Source organism: Spinacia oleracea, chromosome 6 (genome assembly GCF_020520425.1).
Source record: "Spinacia oleracea cultivar Varoflay chromosome 6, BTI_SOV_V1, whole genome shotgun sequence".
Lineage (NCBI taxonomy): Eukaryota > Viridiplantae > Streptophyta > Magnoliopsida > Caryophyllales > Amaranthaceae > Spinacia > Spinacia oleracea.
This window is the reverse complement of record NC_079492.1, coordinates 63666237-63686670: the sequence shown is the minus strand read 5'-3', so window position 1 is coordinate 63686670 and position 20434 is coordinate 63666237. Positions and strand designations below refer to the sequence as shown.

Here is a 20434-nt window from a genome sequence, read left to right as displayed (position 1 = left end):
AGTTTGAATTTTGGAGGAAAATTGGGTGTGATTAGCAATATAAAGTCACACGTGCTTCTCACGTGCAAGTCAATGGCCGAAAAAGCTCAGTCAATGCCGAAAATTTACTTTTGGTTGTCTTTCGCAAAAAAAAAGTTACATTAAGGTGTAATTTCACAAAATAAAATTATGTAAGGTCCTTTCTCGCAAAAAAAATTACATTAAGGTGTAATTTCGCAAAAAAAATTATATAAGGTCCTTTCTCACAAAATTTGGGTTATAAAAGGTCCTTTTTAACAAATTTCCCTAAATAAAAATTAAGTGGATTTTTTTTCCGTAAAAGTACAAAATTCAATTAGGCGGTAAATAGATCTCAAGAGCCCGCTAGTAGTCCCGCTAGAATTTCATTATCCTACCTTTTCCAATTTCATTATACCGCCACAAATCATTCAGTAACCGTCTGTTTAACCAAGGGGGCTTTCAATAAAAAACCTAATCTTCATTTCATTCCAAATTCTTGGGAAGAATCTAATAGAGGGGTTCTCTTATAAGTGAAACCCACAATTCTGTTCTTAATATGAACTTGCAATTGGGGAGCACAAAAAATATGGAGTCTTTTGCTACAGCTGCAGATCACAGGTAACTACTATCCACCTCACTTCTTGCTTCAATTTGGGTTTTTTAATCAATTATTTTGTTGTAATCAATCAATTATAACTGCAATTGAATTCAATAGTAAATTGTTTGCAAATTTTAGATGTGTATTGCCGATTTTTCTTATTTTATTACGAATTTGGGATGATTATTTTGCAAGTTAGCATTTTAGAATGTTGGTCTTGTTATTAAGAACTGGAGCTGATTCTTTTTTTCATCTTATTTTGGGTACTGGAAATTGAAAGTTTTTGAAATATAAAGTTGCGTTATCTTTCTTTGTTTAAACTGTGCATCAATCTCACATGATGGATCTTTGGTTTCTGGTGGATTTAAGCTTGGTCTTATGATTTGTTCCTAGAAATTCCATATACTTCGTTTTAGGGTCATTCTGGGCCTGTTTAGTCAGCGTCGTTCAGCCCTCTTGGGGACTTCATCCTCTCTTCTTCAACAAATTCAACTGGTTTGTTCCTGATAATGTCATACATTCATCTGCATCATTCTTTCTTCAGCAGATTCAACTGATTAGATGTTGCATTTGCCCCATTTTCTCTTAACTTCAATTTATGAGCTGCACTGCGGCTTTTATGAGCTTTTAGAAGCCCAATTCTGTGATAGTTGTTACTATTATGGTAGTCCGAACACTGTGAATCATTCTTTTGAGTGGTATATAAATTTCGCTTCGCGTTTTGAAGTACAAATTTACCGAGACCAGGAAAATAACAACTTTTTGGAAATTAATTCCCGGTAACTCGGTTGAAGATTTAGGTGCACATAACTGCCTCCATTGTAAATCTCTAGTTTTGAATATCAGATCTTCTGGTCTTTGTGTTTTATGTTATCACGGGGCTCTCTTGAAGATTCATGGCTTTAATAAAGTGTGTTCTGTTGCAGTGCTTATGACCTCATTGTCCACCCTGACCTTCATGGTGGATATCTTTCTTTCACTTCACAGGTACTTTAATGATTCTCTTTCTTCTGGTCAGTAAAAGAATGTTCTTCATCCCGCTTAGATGTTTCCTTCAGTAGATCAACTTCAATACTGAAAACAAATTCATGTTTCCACATTTGAAACTTGTAGTATAGTACCTGTGCGATGTAACATAGTATTATACCAAAAATTTCCTTAATAGACTGATATTGAAGTTACTCTTAAACAGATGTTTTGTTACCTGTCATGTTTATGTTTCCATTTAAGTGGTTTTTTTTTCTTCCATTTTTTGTATATTTATATCCAGTTATTGATTACTAATCATCCAATTTGAAGCAAGTTTTCAGACCAGCAAAAACAGGTTACGAATGGCTTTTTATTTGGTTTACCATGTCAGCCACCAGTTCAATAAACCAGCTACATAAATCCCACCTGACTCATGTTGCTCCACAATAAGCCTCAACAATGATCAAGAGATCAACATAATTTAAATTTAGCAATCTCTTGACATGATTAAAATAAAATCCATGTACTGAATCATGCCGAAATGTCCACCAGAGAAAATGCTGATAGAGTGTTAGTACGTGTCAGTTGAAAGACAAGATTTTTTAGCATTAAGCACTTATGTTTTTCCTTTCTTATCGGTCTTTAGTTGAATCTCTCTGACACGTCCTTTAATCTCTTTAATTTCTTTTTTCAGTAAAAGACAATATACAAGGTACATTGTCTCGATTAGGAGATGTACCTAGTTCATCAGATGCATTACATCAACAGAGCTTTAAATGGTGGATTCAGATTGCCATTTGCATAATTTTTATCCTTAACGGGGAGTCCATAGCTTTTCTACTTGGAAGATTTTATTACAACAAGGGAGTCATTTTATTTTGGATAATGGAAATCGAAAGTCGTTGAAATTACGATGAGGATATTACAATATTCGTATTAGCTGCTATTTCTTTTATATATTATAGTGTATTGTTTCCCTATTTATGTAACTTCAGTTAGAGATATTAGGAATGAGATAAATCAATTTATCCAACTTGAGTGTGATCCCCCAGAGCATATCATTGATGAGATGAGCATATTAGATATTATGAAATTTCTTAGTGTGCTATGATGTGCGCTTCTTTGTGTTTTTGTGTGTGTAGTTGTGTACCCTCAGGTACTGTTATTAGTTGTGGACTTTAAACTTGTTAGGCTACTTGTTAATGAATTCTGTAATAAAAATTTAATGAGTTAGTCCTTTGCATAGAATTCTGTTGCAATATTTTTTTTCCTTATTAATTTCATTTTCACCAGAATGCTATTGTACATGTTGACTCTGACTTCTTCTGAGTGACATTACTGTCATGGGTTATCTTAGGGATTAAACACTGTGGGTCTCTAGAGTTATGATGACATGTAAATGTCACTCCATAACTGTGATTAGATGGAGTCATATGGATTTGAGGTAATAATTTGTAATGGTTGCCACCTTGACTTCTGACTCAAACCTTCTTAGTGAATATTGTTTGTTGTTTTCTGTTATTTTGGAGTTGTCATTTCATTAAGCCGTATGTCTTATTTTTCAAACATAGTCTGCTGCTCGATCTTTGAAACTTAGTGGAAATATTTAGACGAATTTAAGGATCTGCTAGCCACCTGATTGCCCAAAGTTTCTTCCAGACACTGACTACTACTTGTTGTTGTTCAATTTCTCAAAGTCTATCAGAGCTTTAGGAGTATCAAATTGCAAAACTGTGAGATATAGTTGGACCATTTTAGAGCAGGCTTGGACATTTTGCCTTCAATTCTTTCTGGTATTTACTATTCTATTCTTGATCATCTCTATATTATGATGCATTGAAGTATAATACGATTTGAAATTTGTTTTCAGGAACTCTTAGTTTACTAGGAGACGAGCAACGTAAATCCTATGTTCTCTCAGAGTGCAAATTAATAAAAATTATTGATGTACTCTTACAGAAAGTGTATCACTCTAAAAAGTGTAACTTTCCCTTTTAATTGGTTTGCAGAATGCTGATAACCGAAGCCTAGTAGATCTGAAACAAAAATTCTTGATGAGTCTGCATACAAGTCGAAGATCTGTAAGCTCACTGAAATTAATAAATCTTCAGTGTCGGTCACTAAGAATTCCTGATATTATATCATCTATGAGGGTAGGTCTTTGGTGTTCTTTCCATATGGTATCCTTTTCTAGTGCTAATGTCTGGATTAATCTTGTTTGGACAATATTGGTCATTTGTTACTATTCTTTGGACTTAATGTCTAAGGGCTTCTTGTCTGCTATTAGCAGTTACTTCTGCTTCTGTTTGTATCTGGTTGCTTTGTGTTGGAGTTTTCACATTGTTTCAACGAAAAACACTTGCAATGGAAAATTAATTAGCTGTTTATGAGTTGGCCCTAGTTTTAGATAATAGATGCTAGTTTTGTTTATGAGATGGCCCTAGTTGCAAGCTTTGACATGACGCTAGATTTTGATTTACTGTTTATTGGTTCTGCTTAGATGGAGCTGCCTCACTGGACTGAGATTGTCAAGACTAGTAAACTCAAGGAACTCGCTCCATAGGATCCTGACTGGTATTACACCAGAGCTGTAGGTGCAAATTTTTCCCTGGAAGCTTCATTTGCTTGTCCACTTTAGTAATCAACTTTGTTGATCTATGGTTCCTTTCTGTTTCAACTTTGCATATTTTCGTCAAGCGAACGTAGATTTGTAAAATATGAAAATGCCTAACCTCACTGTTACTTGTTATAGCCGGAAAAGGCTGGGATATCTGTCTTATTTTTAGTGTGATAATTTTGTTGATCACTGTTACTTGTTCATTTCTACGAAAGAGATGGCATTATACTGATGAATTTACATATTTTTATTGTGTTTATTTGTGAATGGATATCTTAGTGAAGAAAACAAGAGGAGATAGTGATTAGATGGATATTGTTGTATTTAGATTCTGACACATAATCCTTTTGTAAAGATTAGGTGACTTACGGGTTGATTAGCACGAAACCACAGTTCACTATGGTAACATTAAGAAGAAAATCTTGTATGACTTTACCCTTATGTCATATGGTTTTCCGTTCAAAAGTGAGTATCATTTTCTGGCATCAACTGATTGCATGCACTAGAGATTTCCTGTTTTTTGAGAATTATATAGCAATTAAACATGACCCATGAGATTTTCTCAGTACTAGATCTACTAAACATAAAATCTTCTCTCCCTGGTGCATCAGTATAGTTTTATTTTCTGTTCCACTATGCCACAAAACTATTTTTTTCCATGGAAGCTTCATCATTAGTTTCTTTCTAGTAAACCAGATGATGACTTGACTTGAGAGTTTTTGTGTTCTAAGATTACAAATAAACTTCAATTACATTATGCGCTTTTTGTGTTGCAACTTGCAAGCGATTTTGTGCTAGATTTTTTCCCTTGCATTCTGGAAGTTTCAAAGATTTGTTTTACAATTAATTGAGTGGGGTTGTTTTATATAATGCTTCTTGTAACTATTTAACTGCTTGCCTGCTTGTATACTGCAAAGCAGATTGATCGTTTCTTAGATATACCTCTACACGACCACTGCACGACCAACTCTAACGGTCCAAGGCAGACCTTAGTGAGAATAAGTAATCAACTTCGCCAAATTAACCTGGTTTGACCGAGCACCATCTCAAAGTTCTGACTGCAACCCCAATCCAACAGAACCAGCTGCACCCAATGTGTGAACTGAGGCAACACTGTCGCAAGCGTACAAGCAATAAGCAACCTGTAAAGTTTACACCACCCTGCCTGCATCCTCGGATAAAATACCCAAGACCAGCTATGTGAAAAATGGCTCATCCAAAGGGTTAAAATGTAAGTCTTGGAAGTTTATCTAAATTTTCAACTATCCTACTTTGATCTATCAACATTTGTTATGTTTTTGGTTTAATTATGCTCATATGCAAAGGTTAATGAAAGTAATTATTGAAATTAGTTTCCTCAAACTTCGATTCTGAGTTATGATAACACAAGCTAATGGGAAATTTGTAGTTAATCTGGTAGACATAAGGTAAAGCTATCCACTGTGATTCTGTCAAAGTTTCGATTTTGTTTGGTCGTATTTGAAGTTTTAGTGTTAGGTTTTGATCTTGGACATTGTTGAGATTGTTTGTTGGTAATACAAGAGTGAACCTATTTTCTCTAAGGCCACATCCTTAATTAATGTGTAAAAAGACAATCGACATATGCTGCAAGCCATATATAAAGTGGTTTAATCTGTATGTATAATACAGACCTAGGCATTAGCGTAACTTGGAGGGAGTTGTTATAGGCCAGGAGAATTGAAGTTGAGTCTGGAGATTTAATACGAAACACTGCTGTTTGGTTTAATCTGCGATGTTTGTTCTGCTGTTGTATGTTCTCTTCAGCTGGCTTGGGTGTGTCTGATCTGATCCTGAGTTACAGAACTAGGCTGACATGGTTGTGTTGTGCTGCTTCTGGTGCTCTATTGTTGTTCTGATGTCCTTTTGGTACTGCTGTTTTGTTTGTTCAGCTCTGGTCTGCTCCTGCGTGCACTTTGTTGTTTTGCACATTATTGTTGGCACATTGCTGTTGTTAAAGCCTGATGGTGGTCGTGTATCCGAACATCATATAGCATGTGGTGCAATCAGTTTGTACAAAGCTATTTTAGACCAATGTTTTGTTTTGGTTAATAAAAGTTTATTTATTTATCAAAAAAATGAGCTTATAGATGATCGGCCTTGTAATGTACAAATGATACGCAAAATTATTTGCAGTTTCACACATTAATATGTCACTACACTTTGTTTTTTTCCCCTTAAAACTGTCATGACACTATACCAATAAAAAGAGTCTATTAGCTCAATTGGCAGAGCTTTGTGCAATTGCACAATGATGTAGGTTTGAATCCTACATAGGTGTAATACCCCGAATTTTTGAAAACTCGATTAATTATGATTAATTATTTTTTTAGTTTAAAATCGTTTTAAAATCCTGATTTCGAACTTTATTTTAATTAACGAAGTTTTATTGCGATTAAGTTTTAATATCGTTACACGATTTATTTTTCAGATTTTATAAATCTAATTTTTATTCGAGCATAAACTACATTTTTAAATCCTGTTTATTTCGAATTTTTAATAATTTCGGAACATCCTTATTTTATTCAAAAATTTAATTTACTTTGTGTTATCGATATTTCATAAAAATTATTTGAAAATCTGATTTTAAATAAACATTCCTAATTATATCAATTTCTAAATGTAGCAAAGAATTTTCAGAATTTTTCCTAACTAAGTGAAATTACTAAAATACCCCTAAAGAGCAAAATTCCAATTTTCTTCTCTTCCTTGCTCTTCACGTACAAGTGAGAAGGAAGCCATTCTTTCTTTCCCTTCTTCCCTTATTTCAGTCCACATCCATGCCTTGTTCCCCAAGGACATTTCAACTTCTCATTCACTCTACTTGTCATTATAATCAGCCCAATTCTTTCCAATTTTCTCAACCAAAAATCAGTTATCAAAATTGCAAGTTCCCCCCCCTTGTTTCCTTCCTGATCGAACCACAGTCACCACCAACAACCACAGCCACCATTAACCGCCCCACCTCCCGGCTTCGCTAGCCGACCACCACCGCCCTACCACCATTACTCGTCCCACCTACCTTCATCGCCGGCGAGAACCCGATCCAATCCCCCACTCAAACTCCCCTGCTTCCCAGTTTTCGCACCACCCAGCCACGAAACCACCACACCTCTGCCTCCCTCTTTCTTCGCCGCTGCCGCACCACCTTCTATACCCACCTCCGCCTCACAAGACCCGGCGAGCTGCTGCTGCGCCGCCCAGAATCGACCGGGAAACACCCCTCCCCTGTTTCTCTCCCCTGTTTTCGCTCCTGTTCATGCTTTTTCCCTTCCTTTCTCTCGTGTTCCGCCGCCGAGAACCACCACCGTTGCCACCTTGCGCGGTTCCTCGCAGCTGCGCCGCACAGACGAGTCACCACCTCTATTTCTCCTCCTCCCCTGTTCCTTCGTGCCCCTGCTTCGTTCGTGCCCTGCTCCCCTGCTTTTGTTTTCAATTACCCAGGAACAAAGTTCCACTCACTCCATTGGTCAGCCCATTACAAAGAGTTGGCCCAATTTATTTGAGTAAGTTGTACCCATCATCTATTTTTCAGAAATTTTCACTCATAATAAAAGCTGACGTTTTAGAAAAGAAAAAGAATGCCTTTAAATTATTGATTTTAAGAAAATAAGTTATTAGCTTCACTTAAAATTTTTAAAATAAAACTTAAATAATATTTCTTTGAAATCTATTTATAACATTATCGATTTTAAATTATTTATTATTTTATTACTAATTCAACAATTTAATACTTTGAAAGAAATCGGACTTGAAGCTCAGGAAGAACGATCCATCGAACAGGAAGTATAAACTACGGTTGAGGTAACATCTATTGCTAACACCCACGATCCCCTTATGAAATGTGTTTTATGGGATTATGAAATGTGTTTATAATGATATGTTTTTATTGAATTGTGGGATATGAAATGTATTTATGAAGTGTGTTTTATGAATGATGATATTTAAATATGTTTATGAATGATTTTGTAAGATGATGATTATGAGTTACGAATAAGATACGAAACATGATAAATAAAAGTGTAACCGGTTCTGGCAGTTAGTGGGGTTACTATTTCTAGGTCGTGCACGTACCGCCGTACCGCGGGACACCCAACAAGGGAGAGTGCTCCTTGAGGGTTACCGCAAGCTAAAAAAAAGAAACTATTTAGGTACGGGCGTATGTCCAACAAGGGAGAGTGCTCCTTGAGGACTATCGCAAGGTGGGAGACGTCCCGCAAGGCTAACTTGTCAGTTACCAAGTAAAAAGAAGGTTTTAAGAAAGATAATGGGAACTATCAAAGTTTCAAGTTATAAATGATGTTTTATTGCATTTATGAAAATGTTTTACTATGTTCTATTCTCCCTGATTGCAAAGTAAATAAAATGAATTGAAATGAGTTTACGCTGTTAGGGTAGTATGTTACTGGGCCTCGGCTCACGATGTTGCTTTTGTTTTAGGTACGAAGAAGATCATGGGATGCCTTAGAGTGAGGATGCAACCATCAAATTCACGATCGATGTTTAATAAAGATAACTATGTCATTAGTAATAAAGGGATGTATTAATTAAACTCTAAATTTGATCTCATGATTTGAGTTAGATTTTAATACTAATATTAACCAAATGATAAAAGTATTTATTATTAAAGTTTATTTAGTAATTTAAAAAGGTTATGTCGCCTTGTATTTTCCACGAGGGAAATACGGCAAGTGACGCTCCGACTAAATTAGGGTTTCCGCTGCTAATTAAAGATAATTAACCTAATTAATGGTGTTTAGAAGTCGGGGTGTTACAATAGGCTACTATTAATTTATAATATTATTCTCCTATTGGTTGATCGTTTACTTTAGTTTATTATACCCTTATTAATCCAAGAAAAAAATATCAGAAACCTAATTCTTGAAAAATAAGTCGAGAAATGAACATTAGAATATAAAAACCACGGTTACGAGCACAAAATATGGATAAAAAGCAAAAAACGAACAATAAAAATCAAAGACTTGACCTAAAATTTCTTTAATGCTAAAAAGTATTTTTTAGGGGCATCATACATTTCATTGATACTAAAAAAAAAGGTTTTATAGGCAAACATTATTTTATTAAAGCTAAAAAAAATAGTTTAGGACAATTAAAATTTCTCTGATGTTAAAATATATTTAAGAGGCAACCATTACTTCATTAATGCTAAAAAGTACTTTTTAGGGGTAACTTAAATTTCACTGATGCTAAAAAAAAAAGGTTTTTGAGGCAAACATTATTTTAATAATGCTAAAAAGTACTTTTTAGGGGCAACTAACATTTAACTGATGTTAAAAAGAAGTAATAGGGGCAACTATTATTTTCTGATCCTAAAAAGAATATTTTAGAGGCAATCATTATTTCATTAATGCTAAAAAGTACTTTTTAGGGGCAACAAAATTTTAATTGATGCTAAAAAAGAAGTTTTATAGGCAACTATTATTTTCTGATGTTAAAAAAAATGTTTTAGAGGCAACCATTATTTCGTTAATGCTAAAAAGTACTTTTTAGGGGCAACATAAATTTCATTAATGCTAAAAAAAAAGTTACAGAGGCAACAATTATTTTCTGATGCTAAAATAAATGTTTTAGAGGCCATCATTATTTCATTAATGCTAAAAAGTACCTTTTAGGGGCAACGTAAATTTCATTGACGCTAAAAAACAGTTTTAGAGGCAAATATTATTCCATAATGCTAAAAGATGCTTTTTAGGGGCAACTTAATTTCATTTGATGCTAAAGAAACTTTTTAGGGGCAACCATTATTTTATTAATGCTAAAATGTACTTTTAGGGGCGGGCTAAATTTCACCGACCCTAAAAATCACTTTTAGAGGCTACCATAATTAACTAATGCTAAAAGGCACTTTTAGAGGCCATAAAAAATGAATTGCCTCAAGGTGTTGCCTCTATATCTAAATTTTCTTGTAGTGACTGGTGTTGCGAGGGAGGTACGTTGGTGGAGTTGTTGGTGTAGGAGTGAGGTGGCAGGAGAGAGTAGTTGAGAGATGAAGGTGGTTGTAGGCCGGAGCAGGGGAGGGAGGATTGGTGTTGGTATGTTGATGCGACAGGCCTGTGATGTGGTGTAGGATTGGATATAGGGTGGTGTAGGTTAAGCTGTTTTCTCGACCATATTGTACAATTCCTTAGGCCCTTTCAATTGGTGCTCCAAAACCCGAGCACGTGCACCTACACAAAATAAAAAAGGAAAATAGGAGAGAAACAAGAATAGAAAAATAAAAATAATAATAAGTAAATAAAATAAATAATAATAATAATAATGACTAAATATAAAGAAAAGGAAATGGAAATGGAAATAGAAATAGAAATAAAAATGGAAAATTCATAACGAAAACTAAATAATTAAACTATAAAAATTATTGAAACGAAGAAAAAGAAATAAGTTAAGAAAATAAGACATAAAAACTAATAAAAATAGCCAATTATACTAAACTAAGTTATAAATAATTAAAACGGGAAATTAAGGAAAATAAAGATTAAAAACACAAAAAATATAATAAAACCGACTCAACTAATGCCTAAATTACTACCCTATGAGTGACATAAATTTCACTCATCAGTAGCCCACAAGGATACATTTGTCAGATTTTGGTTGAAGTTTGTCTGAAATTAATCGTTTGACGTATACTTCACAACCCCAAATCTTAAGAAAAGACACTTTTGGAGGCTTTCCCAACCATAACTCATATGGATTCTTTTCAACAACTTTAGACGGAGCTCTATTTATAGTGAGTGCATCTGTATTTAGTGCATGTCCCCAAAATTCTATTGGAAGTTCGGCCTGACCCATCATTGATCTAACCATGTCTAGCAAGGTTCTATTCCTCCGTTCCGACACACCGTTCCATTGAGGTGTTCCAGGAGGAGTCAATTCTGATAGAATTCCACATTCTTTCAGATGGTTATCAAATTCATAGCTCAGATATTCACCGCCTCTATCGGACCGCAGTGCCTTAATCTTCTTGCCTAATTGATTCTCTACTTCACTCTGAAATTCCTTGAATTTGTTAAAGGATTCAGACGTATGCTTCATTAGGTAGACATAACCATATCTACTAAAGTCATCAGTGAAAGTGATAAAGTAGCTGAAACCACCTCTAGCATTTGTACTCATTGGTCCACATACATTTGTATGGATTAAACCCAATAGTTCAGTTACTCTTTCTCCAACTTTAGAGAAAGGTTGTTTTGTCATTTTTCCAAGTAAACATGTTTCGCATTTACCATAATCCTCTAAGTCAAATGGTTCTAGAATTCCTTCCTTTTGAAGTCTTTCTATGCGTTTCAAGTTAATATGGCCTAATCGACAATGCCACAGATAGATGAGATCTGAATCATTCTTTTGGGCCTTTTTGGTATTTATGTTATAAACTTGTTTGTCGTGATCTAATAAATAAAGTCCATTGACTAATCTAGTAGATCCATAAAACATCTCTTTAAAATAAAACGAACAACTATTGTCTTTTATTAAAAAGGAAAATCCCTTAGCATCTAAGTAAGAAACAGAAATGATGTTTTTAGTAAGACTTGGAACATGGAAACAATCTTCCAGTTCCAAAACTATCCCAGAGGGCAACGACAAATAATAAGTTCCTATAGCTAATGCAGCAATCCGTGCTCCATTTCCCACTCGTAGGCCGACTTCACCCTTGCTTAACCTTCTACTTCTTCTTAGTCCCTGCGAATTGGAACATAAGTGTGAGCCACAACCTGTATCTGATACCCAAGAAGTTGAATTAGCAAGTATACAGTCTATAACGAAAATACCTGAAGATGGAACGACTGTTCCGTTCTTCTGATCTTCCTTAAGCTTCAAGCAATATCTCTTCCAATGCCCCTTCTTCTTACAGTAGAAGCATTCAGATTCAGAAGTGGTTTGGCTCACCTTCTTCTTTTCAGACTTGGTGCCGCCAGGTTGCTTAGTCGGGCTGGCCTTGTTGCCACCTTTCTTAGCATTCCTCTTCTTGCCAGATTTCTTGAACTTGCCCCTGAAGGAAATGATGCCCTTGGTCCAAGTATGCATATAATGTTAAATCTAATAAATGCGGTTTAGTGTTAATTAACAAGTCAATAAATTCAGTGAGATCAAGTGAGCTGAATGCCTAGCTAGAGGCCGCTTCAGTTCAAGTGGAATTAATGATATTAATCCACATCTTACTCTTGACTGAACCCGTAGGGTCACACAAATAGCACGTAAACGGATCAAGTATTTAATGGCATTAAATACTCCATCTATGGATATTCGGAATCGATGGATCTTGGTTTCAGTGGGAGCTAAGATCGTCAAAGGCAAGTAAATGAATACTCCGGAAACGATGATATTGCCGGAAACGGAAATATGGATCGTATCGGAAATATAAATATTATCCAAGTCGTAGATGTTGCCGGAAACGGAAACATGGTACGAATCGGAAATATAACCGGAAACGGAAATATTGTCAGAATCGGAAATATTATCGAAATCGGAAAATAATTCCGGAAACGGAAATATTAAATATTTGTTCGAAACGGAAATTTATTCCGGAATCGGAAATATTAAATATTGTTCGTATCGGAAATAAATTCCGGAATCGGGAATTTAATCAGAAGCGTATCGTACGAATTAGCATCGGACGAGGCTTGCCAGACGAAGGCCCAGCACGAAGCTGGGCCATCGCACAGCAAACCACATGCATCAATTACACACATCCAATCCCCGCCAGGCCCAGCGCAAGGCCAGGCCCAACAAGGCCTTGGCGCGCGCGGAGCAATATGGGCTGCGACATTTGGGCTGCGAGCGAGTGCAACTCGCGTGGGCCGCAAGGCTTGCGCGGGTGGTGCTCGTGTTCGTGCTCGTGTACAGTTGTGTGCAATACAAATCCTAAAGCTATTAGAATTTGTTCCATGATTAAATCCTAATCCTAGTAGATAGATTTTATTTAATAAGAGTCCTAACAGGATTCTAATTAAACTAAATTGGTATTCTAATAGGATTCTAAGTCCTTTTCTATAACTCTATAAAGATGTGCCTAGGGTCACAAATTTATTGACGTAAGATTCAAGTATTCAAAGGTAAGATTATCAAGCAAAAATCAGCCACAAACACTTGCCCTATTAGCCGAAATTTATAGTACCTTAAGGGCGATTCTAGTTGGTCAAGCTTAAGGCGGATCCGGACGTGCTGTGGACTATCTACGGAGGGACGACACTTAGAGTCCTAAAGACTTGTTCTTGTTTGGTTCGGGCGCAGCTAGGGAGGGCACGCTACAAAGTGTATGCATCTGAATTATGCTAAATGATTATGTGTAAATAATATGTTTCCTGGCATTAAGGTTTTCCGCATGATTTATGTTTTGTCATATGTATCATAACCCAACAGTGGTATCACGAGCCTCTTATTATTTTCATAAAGTCTTCGAGGCGAACAACAAACATAAAACGGAGATTCCGGAGGCTTTTTGAAGTTCTTTAGAAAATCCGAACACTTATTTTTTGAGGACTTTTGAAATGGCTTTAAAGAATAGACATCTCTTAGAAGACTTTACAAGTGCTTCAAGGAGAACAGAATATTCAAAGGACTTTCAAATGGCTATTGATATTCTATTGTTTGATGTTCTATACCCAAGTAGGCATAGAGATCAAATCACTGAAACTATGAGATTCTTCTATTAGATAGTAAAGAAACCTACAACTTGCAGTCAAACTATTATCATGTAGATTAATGAGTTTGTGACCTGTAAGAAAGCTATGACGAAACCCAGATTCCCTAAAATGGTTAGAGGCCATATATAGACTCAAATGTTTTAAATGGTTAGAGGCCATAAAACATACTAAATGTTTTGATGACAAAATTGAAATTTTGTTGATTTGCAAGAATAGTTTCACACCTATTGGTTGCAAGTTTGTTTTAAGGATAAAAACCATCAAACATGGAATTGTGTTCACACACAAAGCTAGATTAGTTGCTAAAGGTTACAAGCAAATTCACGGCGTGGATTGTGTTGAAGCCTCATGCAAAATCGTAATTCTTAAGTCTATAATTCAAGCAATGATTGCATATTGGTACATATGGCAATTGGATGACAAAACGTATTCATCAATCAAATGTTGGAAGAAAACTATGTACATGGCATGTCATAGGATTTGTGGATCCAAATAATGCTTGAAATGAATGCTAGCTTATGAAATCTAAGTACAGATTTAAGCAAGCAATTGGGAATTAAAACTGTATTTTAGTTAAGCTAATAAGTATTTTAGTTTCATAAAATATACATCATTCTTATAGATATATAAGAAGTTTAGTGGGAGTACGTAAAACTTAATTGGTCCTATGTGTATCACACACATATCTCTCTATTGTGAAATAACATTCAAATGCTAATGACTTAGATTTGAAAATTATTCATCAATGACGGACCAAGGCGAAACTTAGTGCATACTGGGTATTAAGATCCATTCACAAAGATATTATAACATTGTTCTGGATTAAGTAATGGCATTTACTAAATCAAACACGAAAGACTCCATTGGAGATATTCGACCCATATGAATAAATCTAAGTAAAAGATGTTTTTAACTATGTATAAGCATTTACTAAGTTAAACATCAAAGGATCTAAGTAAGATTCTTAACCTATATTATATGTCAAAGAATTTAGCTGTATTTAGTATCTACTGAAACTATATGAGCTAAAGTTACATGAATAGAATTCAATTGGGAATTATTCTGCAAAAGAATTTATCATGTATGATATAATATGAGGATCACCAAAAACGTATCGTATGGCTTTAGGCATGACGAACATATACCAATCTCTATTGATCTAAGTGAAGATCAACTTGAAGGAAATAATGCCCTTGGTCCAAGTATGCATTCAATGTTAAGTCTAATAAATGCGGTTCAGTATTAATTAACAAGTTAATAATTCAGTGAGATCAAGTGAGCTGAATGCCTGGCTAGAGGCCGCTTCAGTTCAAGTGGAATTAATGATATTAATCCACAGTTTACTCTTGACTGAACCCGTAGGGTCACACAAATAGTACGTAAACGGATCAAGTATTTAATGGCATTAAATACTCCATCTATGGATATTCGGAATCGACGGATCTTGGTTCCAGTGGGAGCTGAGATCGTCAAAGGCAAGCAAATGAATACTCCGGAAACGATGATATTGCCGGAAACGGAAATATGGATCGTATCGGAAATATAAGTATTATCCAAGTCGTAGATGTTGCCGGAAACGGAAACATGGTACGTATCGGAAAATATTATCGGAAATAGAAATATTGCAGGAATCTGAAATATTGCCGGAAACGGAAATATTGTCTGAATCGGAAATATTATCGGAATCGGAAAATAATTCCGGAAACGGAAATATTAAATATTTGTTCGAAACGGAAATTAATTCCGGAATCGGAAATATTAAATATTGTTCGTATCGGAAATGAATTCCGGAATCGAGAATTTAATCGGAAGCGCATCGTACGAATTAGCATCGGACGAGGCCTGCCAGACGAAGGCCCAGCACAAAGCCGGGGCCATCGCCCAGCAAGCCAAGCGCAACAACCACACGCCAAGCATGCGACCAGGCCCAGCGCAAAAGCCAGGCCCAGCTGAAGCTTGGGCGCGCGCGCGGGGCTGCGACGAGTGGGCTGGCGCTGTGCGTGGGCCGCAAGGCCTGCGTGCGGTGCTAGCGTATTACTCGAAGTGTGTTACTCGAATCCTAAAGCGTATAGAATTCGTTTAATGATTAAATTCCTAATCCTAAAAGATAAATTAATTAAATAAGAGTTCCACTAGGATTCTAATTTAATTAATTCGTATCGTAGTAGGATTCCAATTCTCTTTCCATACCCCTATAAATATGTGGCTTGGGTTCACAATTTATAACGAGTTTTCAAGTATTCAAAGTGATTTTTTGAGAGAAAAATTCAGTCACATACCTTGCCTAAAAGTGCCGAAATTATTAGTACCTTAAGGGCGATTCTAGTTGGTCAATCTTAAGGCGGATCCGGACGTGCTGTGGACTATCTACGGAGGGACGACACTTGGAGTCCTAAAGACTTGTTCTTGTTCGGTTCGGGCGCAGCTAGGGAAGGCACGCAACAAAGAGTATGCATCTAAACTATGCTAAATGATTATGTGTAAATAATATGTTTTCCTGGCTTAATGGTTTTTCCGCATGATTTATGAATTGTCATATGTATCATAACCTAACAGTGGTATCACGAGCCTCTTATTATTTTCATAATCTAAATTGCATAAACATGATTAAATATTACAAATTTGCAAGAATTAAAAGGGGTGATTAATTTTCGTAATTGTTAATTAATTGCAAATTGCGTTTATTTAATTATACGTACGCAGTTTTTCGGCAGTTTCTTCGTTACTCATCCAAATCGAGTGATTTTTGTGTCAATTCCGCATGTAAAAGGCATTCTAAAATTTTGACAAAAGTAATATTTTTCTGCCGAACCCAGAATTCTCAAATTCGAAGCCTAACTATGACTTTTCGGAGGTTTTAGTTTTTCGAATGCAAAATTTCGTAAATTTAAGATGTTAAATTAAATATTTGCGATTCTTGTTGATAAATCTTGAATTTTTGATTGACCTACTGTATATGTTTAACAAGTTTAAATGCCTAGCCTTGTTAATTATGCAATCTAATTTGTAATTATGATTAATTTGTTGAAAATTAGAATAATTTAGAATTAATTTCATTTTCATAATTAATTATAATTTAATTAGATACCTATGATTAAAAACCATTATAAAAATTGTAAATTTATGATAAATTTTAAATTTTGATGACCTAGACTTGAATCCATGTTAATCGGAAATCAATTGAATAATAAATTTTCGATTTTTCGCCCTAAAATTATGAAATTAATATTATTTATTAATTTGTTATTAATTTTAAATATAAATTTTTTAAAATTTATGCGATTCGTTCATATAACTTGCACGCACAAAGCAATGGACGCTACGTGTCACGCTTAAGGGGTGTTGTATAGTGCGGGCATGTGACGACGAGCAAGGGAGCTCGTCGCCCATGCGGCACGAATGCAATGAGCAAGGCCATGGTGCACGAGCACAAGGCAGCAGCCCTGCCTTGTGTCGTGGGCTATGAGCAATGGACGAATGGGCATGGGCGAAGGCAAGGCACGGTAGTCGCGTGTGGGCAGCAAGCGAGCTGCGCCACAGCGCGCACTGCCTCGCGCGCAGCGAGCGCAAGCTCGCGTGCCACGAGTGCTCCGCCCAGCGTCGATGCCTCGCATAGCGAGCGATGGCCCGCAGCATCGAGCGCTGGCAAGCGCGCGCAGCGAGCGCTGGCGAGCGCGCACAGCGAGCGCTGGCGAGCGCGCACAGCGAGCGATGGATCGCGTGCATCAAGCGCTGGCGCGCGCGCAGCGAGTACCAACTCGCATGAGGCCTTGCGAAGGAAAGTAGCAGCAGCGATGCGACGCAGCGCATGGGCTGCGCGCACATGGCCAGCGATGGCTATGTGCGTGTGGCCCATGGGCGTACGTTGCGTAGGGTGTTTGCGTTACGATTAGATCGTTTTGAAATTTTAATTTGAAATTTTCAGTTTACGTAATTTTAATTAATTTTAAAATTAATAATTTGAATTATTTTCTTGGATTTTAATTTTGAATATTGTAATTATAATAAATTTTATTTATTCTAATTATTTTACTAAAATTAAAATCATGAATTAATTTAAATACGACTGAAATTAAATTAAACTTTTTGGATTCAATTATAAATTTATATGAGCTTTAAATTTTAATTAAATTTGTATGTTTCCGGTTAGACTAGAAATACATTATTATGTTTAAAATTAGTAAAGCATATGAATTTATTGGTTTAAGTGGGAGCCCTTTTAGTCATAAACTCTTGATTAGGTCTACAAATTCTTAAGGTTAAAACAACTTGATTAGAATTAATAAGGACTGAATAATTGGTAGATTATTGGTGCCCTTGATTAATTGCTGCAAATGTTTACGTGATGCATAATGTGTTTTACTAACCAACTATGTGGGCCATTCATGATAATGAATGGGTGAATGGTATATATTGTATATGTACTGTTTTGCAGGTTATGAAGTGACTAGTATGGCCCAAATAGGATAGAAAATATGGTCTGCGTACCATTAATTTGAATGTAATTGGTCTAAAGTACCAAAGTTGTTTTTCAATTCAAATATGGTCTGCGTACCATCAAATAGTTGTAATTAGTTTTAATTATAGCTTATCCTATTTGAAGAAAATGGTGCCTCCCACGGAGATTTTCGAGACGGACTTTGAAGTTGAAGCTTCAAGATGAAGTCGGGCCATACTAGATCACATTTATCTTATGCATGTTTTAAGTTATTTATTGCTTTTAAATATGTCTTAAAATGCATGAGATCAAAAGCTTGATTATGTTGCATGATTAAGGATTTTAGTTCACTTAAAATCTAACCAACATAGTAAGAGCCTTAAGTTCCAAACTTAAAAATTGAGTTAAAAGGTGCCATGCCAAAATATACACTTGCTTGGATATCCTTTACATCAATCTAGTAATAGTTTTCGCTCAGCGAGGTGTTACTTATTGGTCCTAAAGGGGCAAGGTACACAAATAATTGTGAGTACATGTTAGTTTTGGTGAAACTCAACGATATAAGTAAGGAGTCCTTTTATGTCGTGGCAAAATCGATAGGTTTACCTAATAAGTTCTTAGACGTACCTATCAACCAAGAATAGTTTCTAGACTATTAGCAAAAGGCTTTTGCTTACCTAAGATGTTTTAGGATTAAGTCGACAAACTGTGCTTAATTCTTCAATGATTTTAGGATCTTGGAATCATTTTATTCACACCTGCCGGAACAATAAATTCGAATAAAATGCTAATAACTTGTTGAAATTGCATGATTGCTTTAATTTTCAAGTTATTACTCATGATAAATGTTTAGACTTTGCATGCTTCAATGTATGTTTTAATTATTGTTTATAATTAAATATCTTGCACTGCAATAAATCCTTTTAGAAAGGTAACAGTAAATTTCCTCGATTGGTAATGAATCCAAGAACGATTCACGGAAATGAGAGAAAGTGAGCAATTTAAAATGTACGTTTCTTATATCGACTTTTATGGTTGTTTTCGAGTATCAAAATCGAATGGCGAACCAATTGGTGCTTGTGAAATCAAAATACAATGTAGTTTTGAAATCATGAAGCATTGAGTTTAAACGCTCAGCCTTACCAATGGTTAACAACCTAATATCTTTGTCCATTTAATTCTCGAATGAGTCTAGTCCCTAGACATTCGAATAGATCGATGCTTAGAGAACTTTACAAGCTTCTGGTAAGATCATCTAGTTGAAACAGAATATTCAACATAATGGCAAGAACTCTGTTGGAATGACATCGGACATGTCTAACAAAGTATAAAAGTCAACACTATAGAATTCAATTCTTAAGACTATAAGAAAGGGTACAAGAAATAGGAAAACAAGGAACATATGAAAGGAATTTACGATTCCGTTTCTACCTGTAAGTTTATGTTTAAAGAGAAGTGACCTAGCAATCGAACTTCCTTGGTATCATATACCGCTTGAGGTTCTTACTTCGGTAATGACTCAAACAATGGAAGCTAGGATACACTAATGACCTACAAGTGGGAAATGAAGCATGGCATTGCTACATTAATTGTAGGGTCATCTAAGTTTGTTTTAAGTCCTTTCAAAGGCTGGAACTTAATGGCTATTTTGTTCCATAATCAGCATACCTAAATTTCTGCTTCAAACACAGAAAGACTCACATTCAGAAGAACAAAAACAATGCTTGTTTGTTTGTTTATTTGAATGAAATGGTCAATTACGGGTTGAGTCAATATGCTTGATTAAAACAAACAACTCTTTAACAATAAGAACTTTACTAGGTTCAAATCAATCTCTTGATTTGAGTTCCACTAACCTTTAGCATTGTTGCTTAGACCATATCAACAAGTTAACATTCATAAGCTCTATTTTGATGGACTTTTGAAAGTTGATTGATTTCTAGATCAATTCAAGACAAGCTAGTATTACTTGTTGAAAGTAACAAAAGATATGAACTATTGTTAGAACGCCTAGACAATAGAGTTCAAAGCTAAAGAAAGATTTTATGACTTTATTTCACATGGATTTGAGTGAATATAGGTTTATTTACTCAAATGTGATATAAGTTGAATCTGTTTGGCTAGTTCAAAGA

The 20434-nt window shown here is 35.5% G+C and overlaps 1 protein-coding gene across 24 annotated transcripts; it reads left to right on the top strand.

Annotated features, from left to right (window-relative positions):
- The first annotated feature begins 335 nt into the window (after positions 1-335).
- LOC110793778 (uncharacterized) lies at positions 336-8793 on the top strand. Of its 24 annotated transcripts, none has more exons than XR_008922523.1 (8): positions 358-618; positions 1525-1585; positions 2262-3360; positions 3438-3467; positions 3577-3648; positions 4068-4161; positions 5105-5415; positions 6095-6378. XR_008922523.1 is itself a non-coding variant. In XM_056830556.1 (7 exons), exons 1-5 carry the CDS (start codon positions 557-559, stop codon positions 4128-4130), a joined length of 354 nt encoding a protein of 117 aa, XP_056686534.1. In that variant the 5' UTR covers positions 336-556; the 3' UTR covers positions 4131-4157; positions 5105-5415; positions 6095-6378. The 24 variants fall into 24 exon arrangements, 8 of the variants coding, with proteins under 8 accessions (XP_056686534.1, XP_021854368.2, XP_056686532.1 ...); XR_002534804.2 differs by having other exon boundaries at positions 361-618; positions 3577-3720; XR_008922516.1 differs by having other exon boundaries at positions 366-618; positions 2262-2279; positions 3265-3360; positions 3438-3720.
- Positions 8794-20434: the final 11641 nt, after the last annotated feature.

Bases quoted from the DNA above. Each gene is read 5' to 3' on its own strand.
- LOC110793778 (XM_056830554.1), top strand. From the start codon at position 557: ATGAACTTGCAATTGGGGAGCACAAAAAATATGGAGTCTTTTGCTACA. The intron at 3,361-3,576 runs GTATTTACTATT...ATTGGTTTGCAG, and splicing joins TTTGCCTTCAATTCTTTCTG to AATGCTGATAACCGAAGCCT. The intron at 3,721-5,104 runs GTAGGTCTTTGG...ACTGCAAAGCAG, and splicing joins ATATTATATCATCTATGAGG to ATTGATCGTTTCTTAGATAT.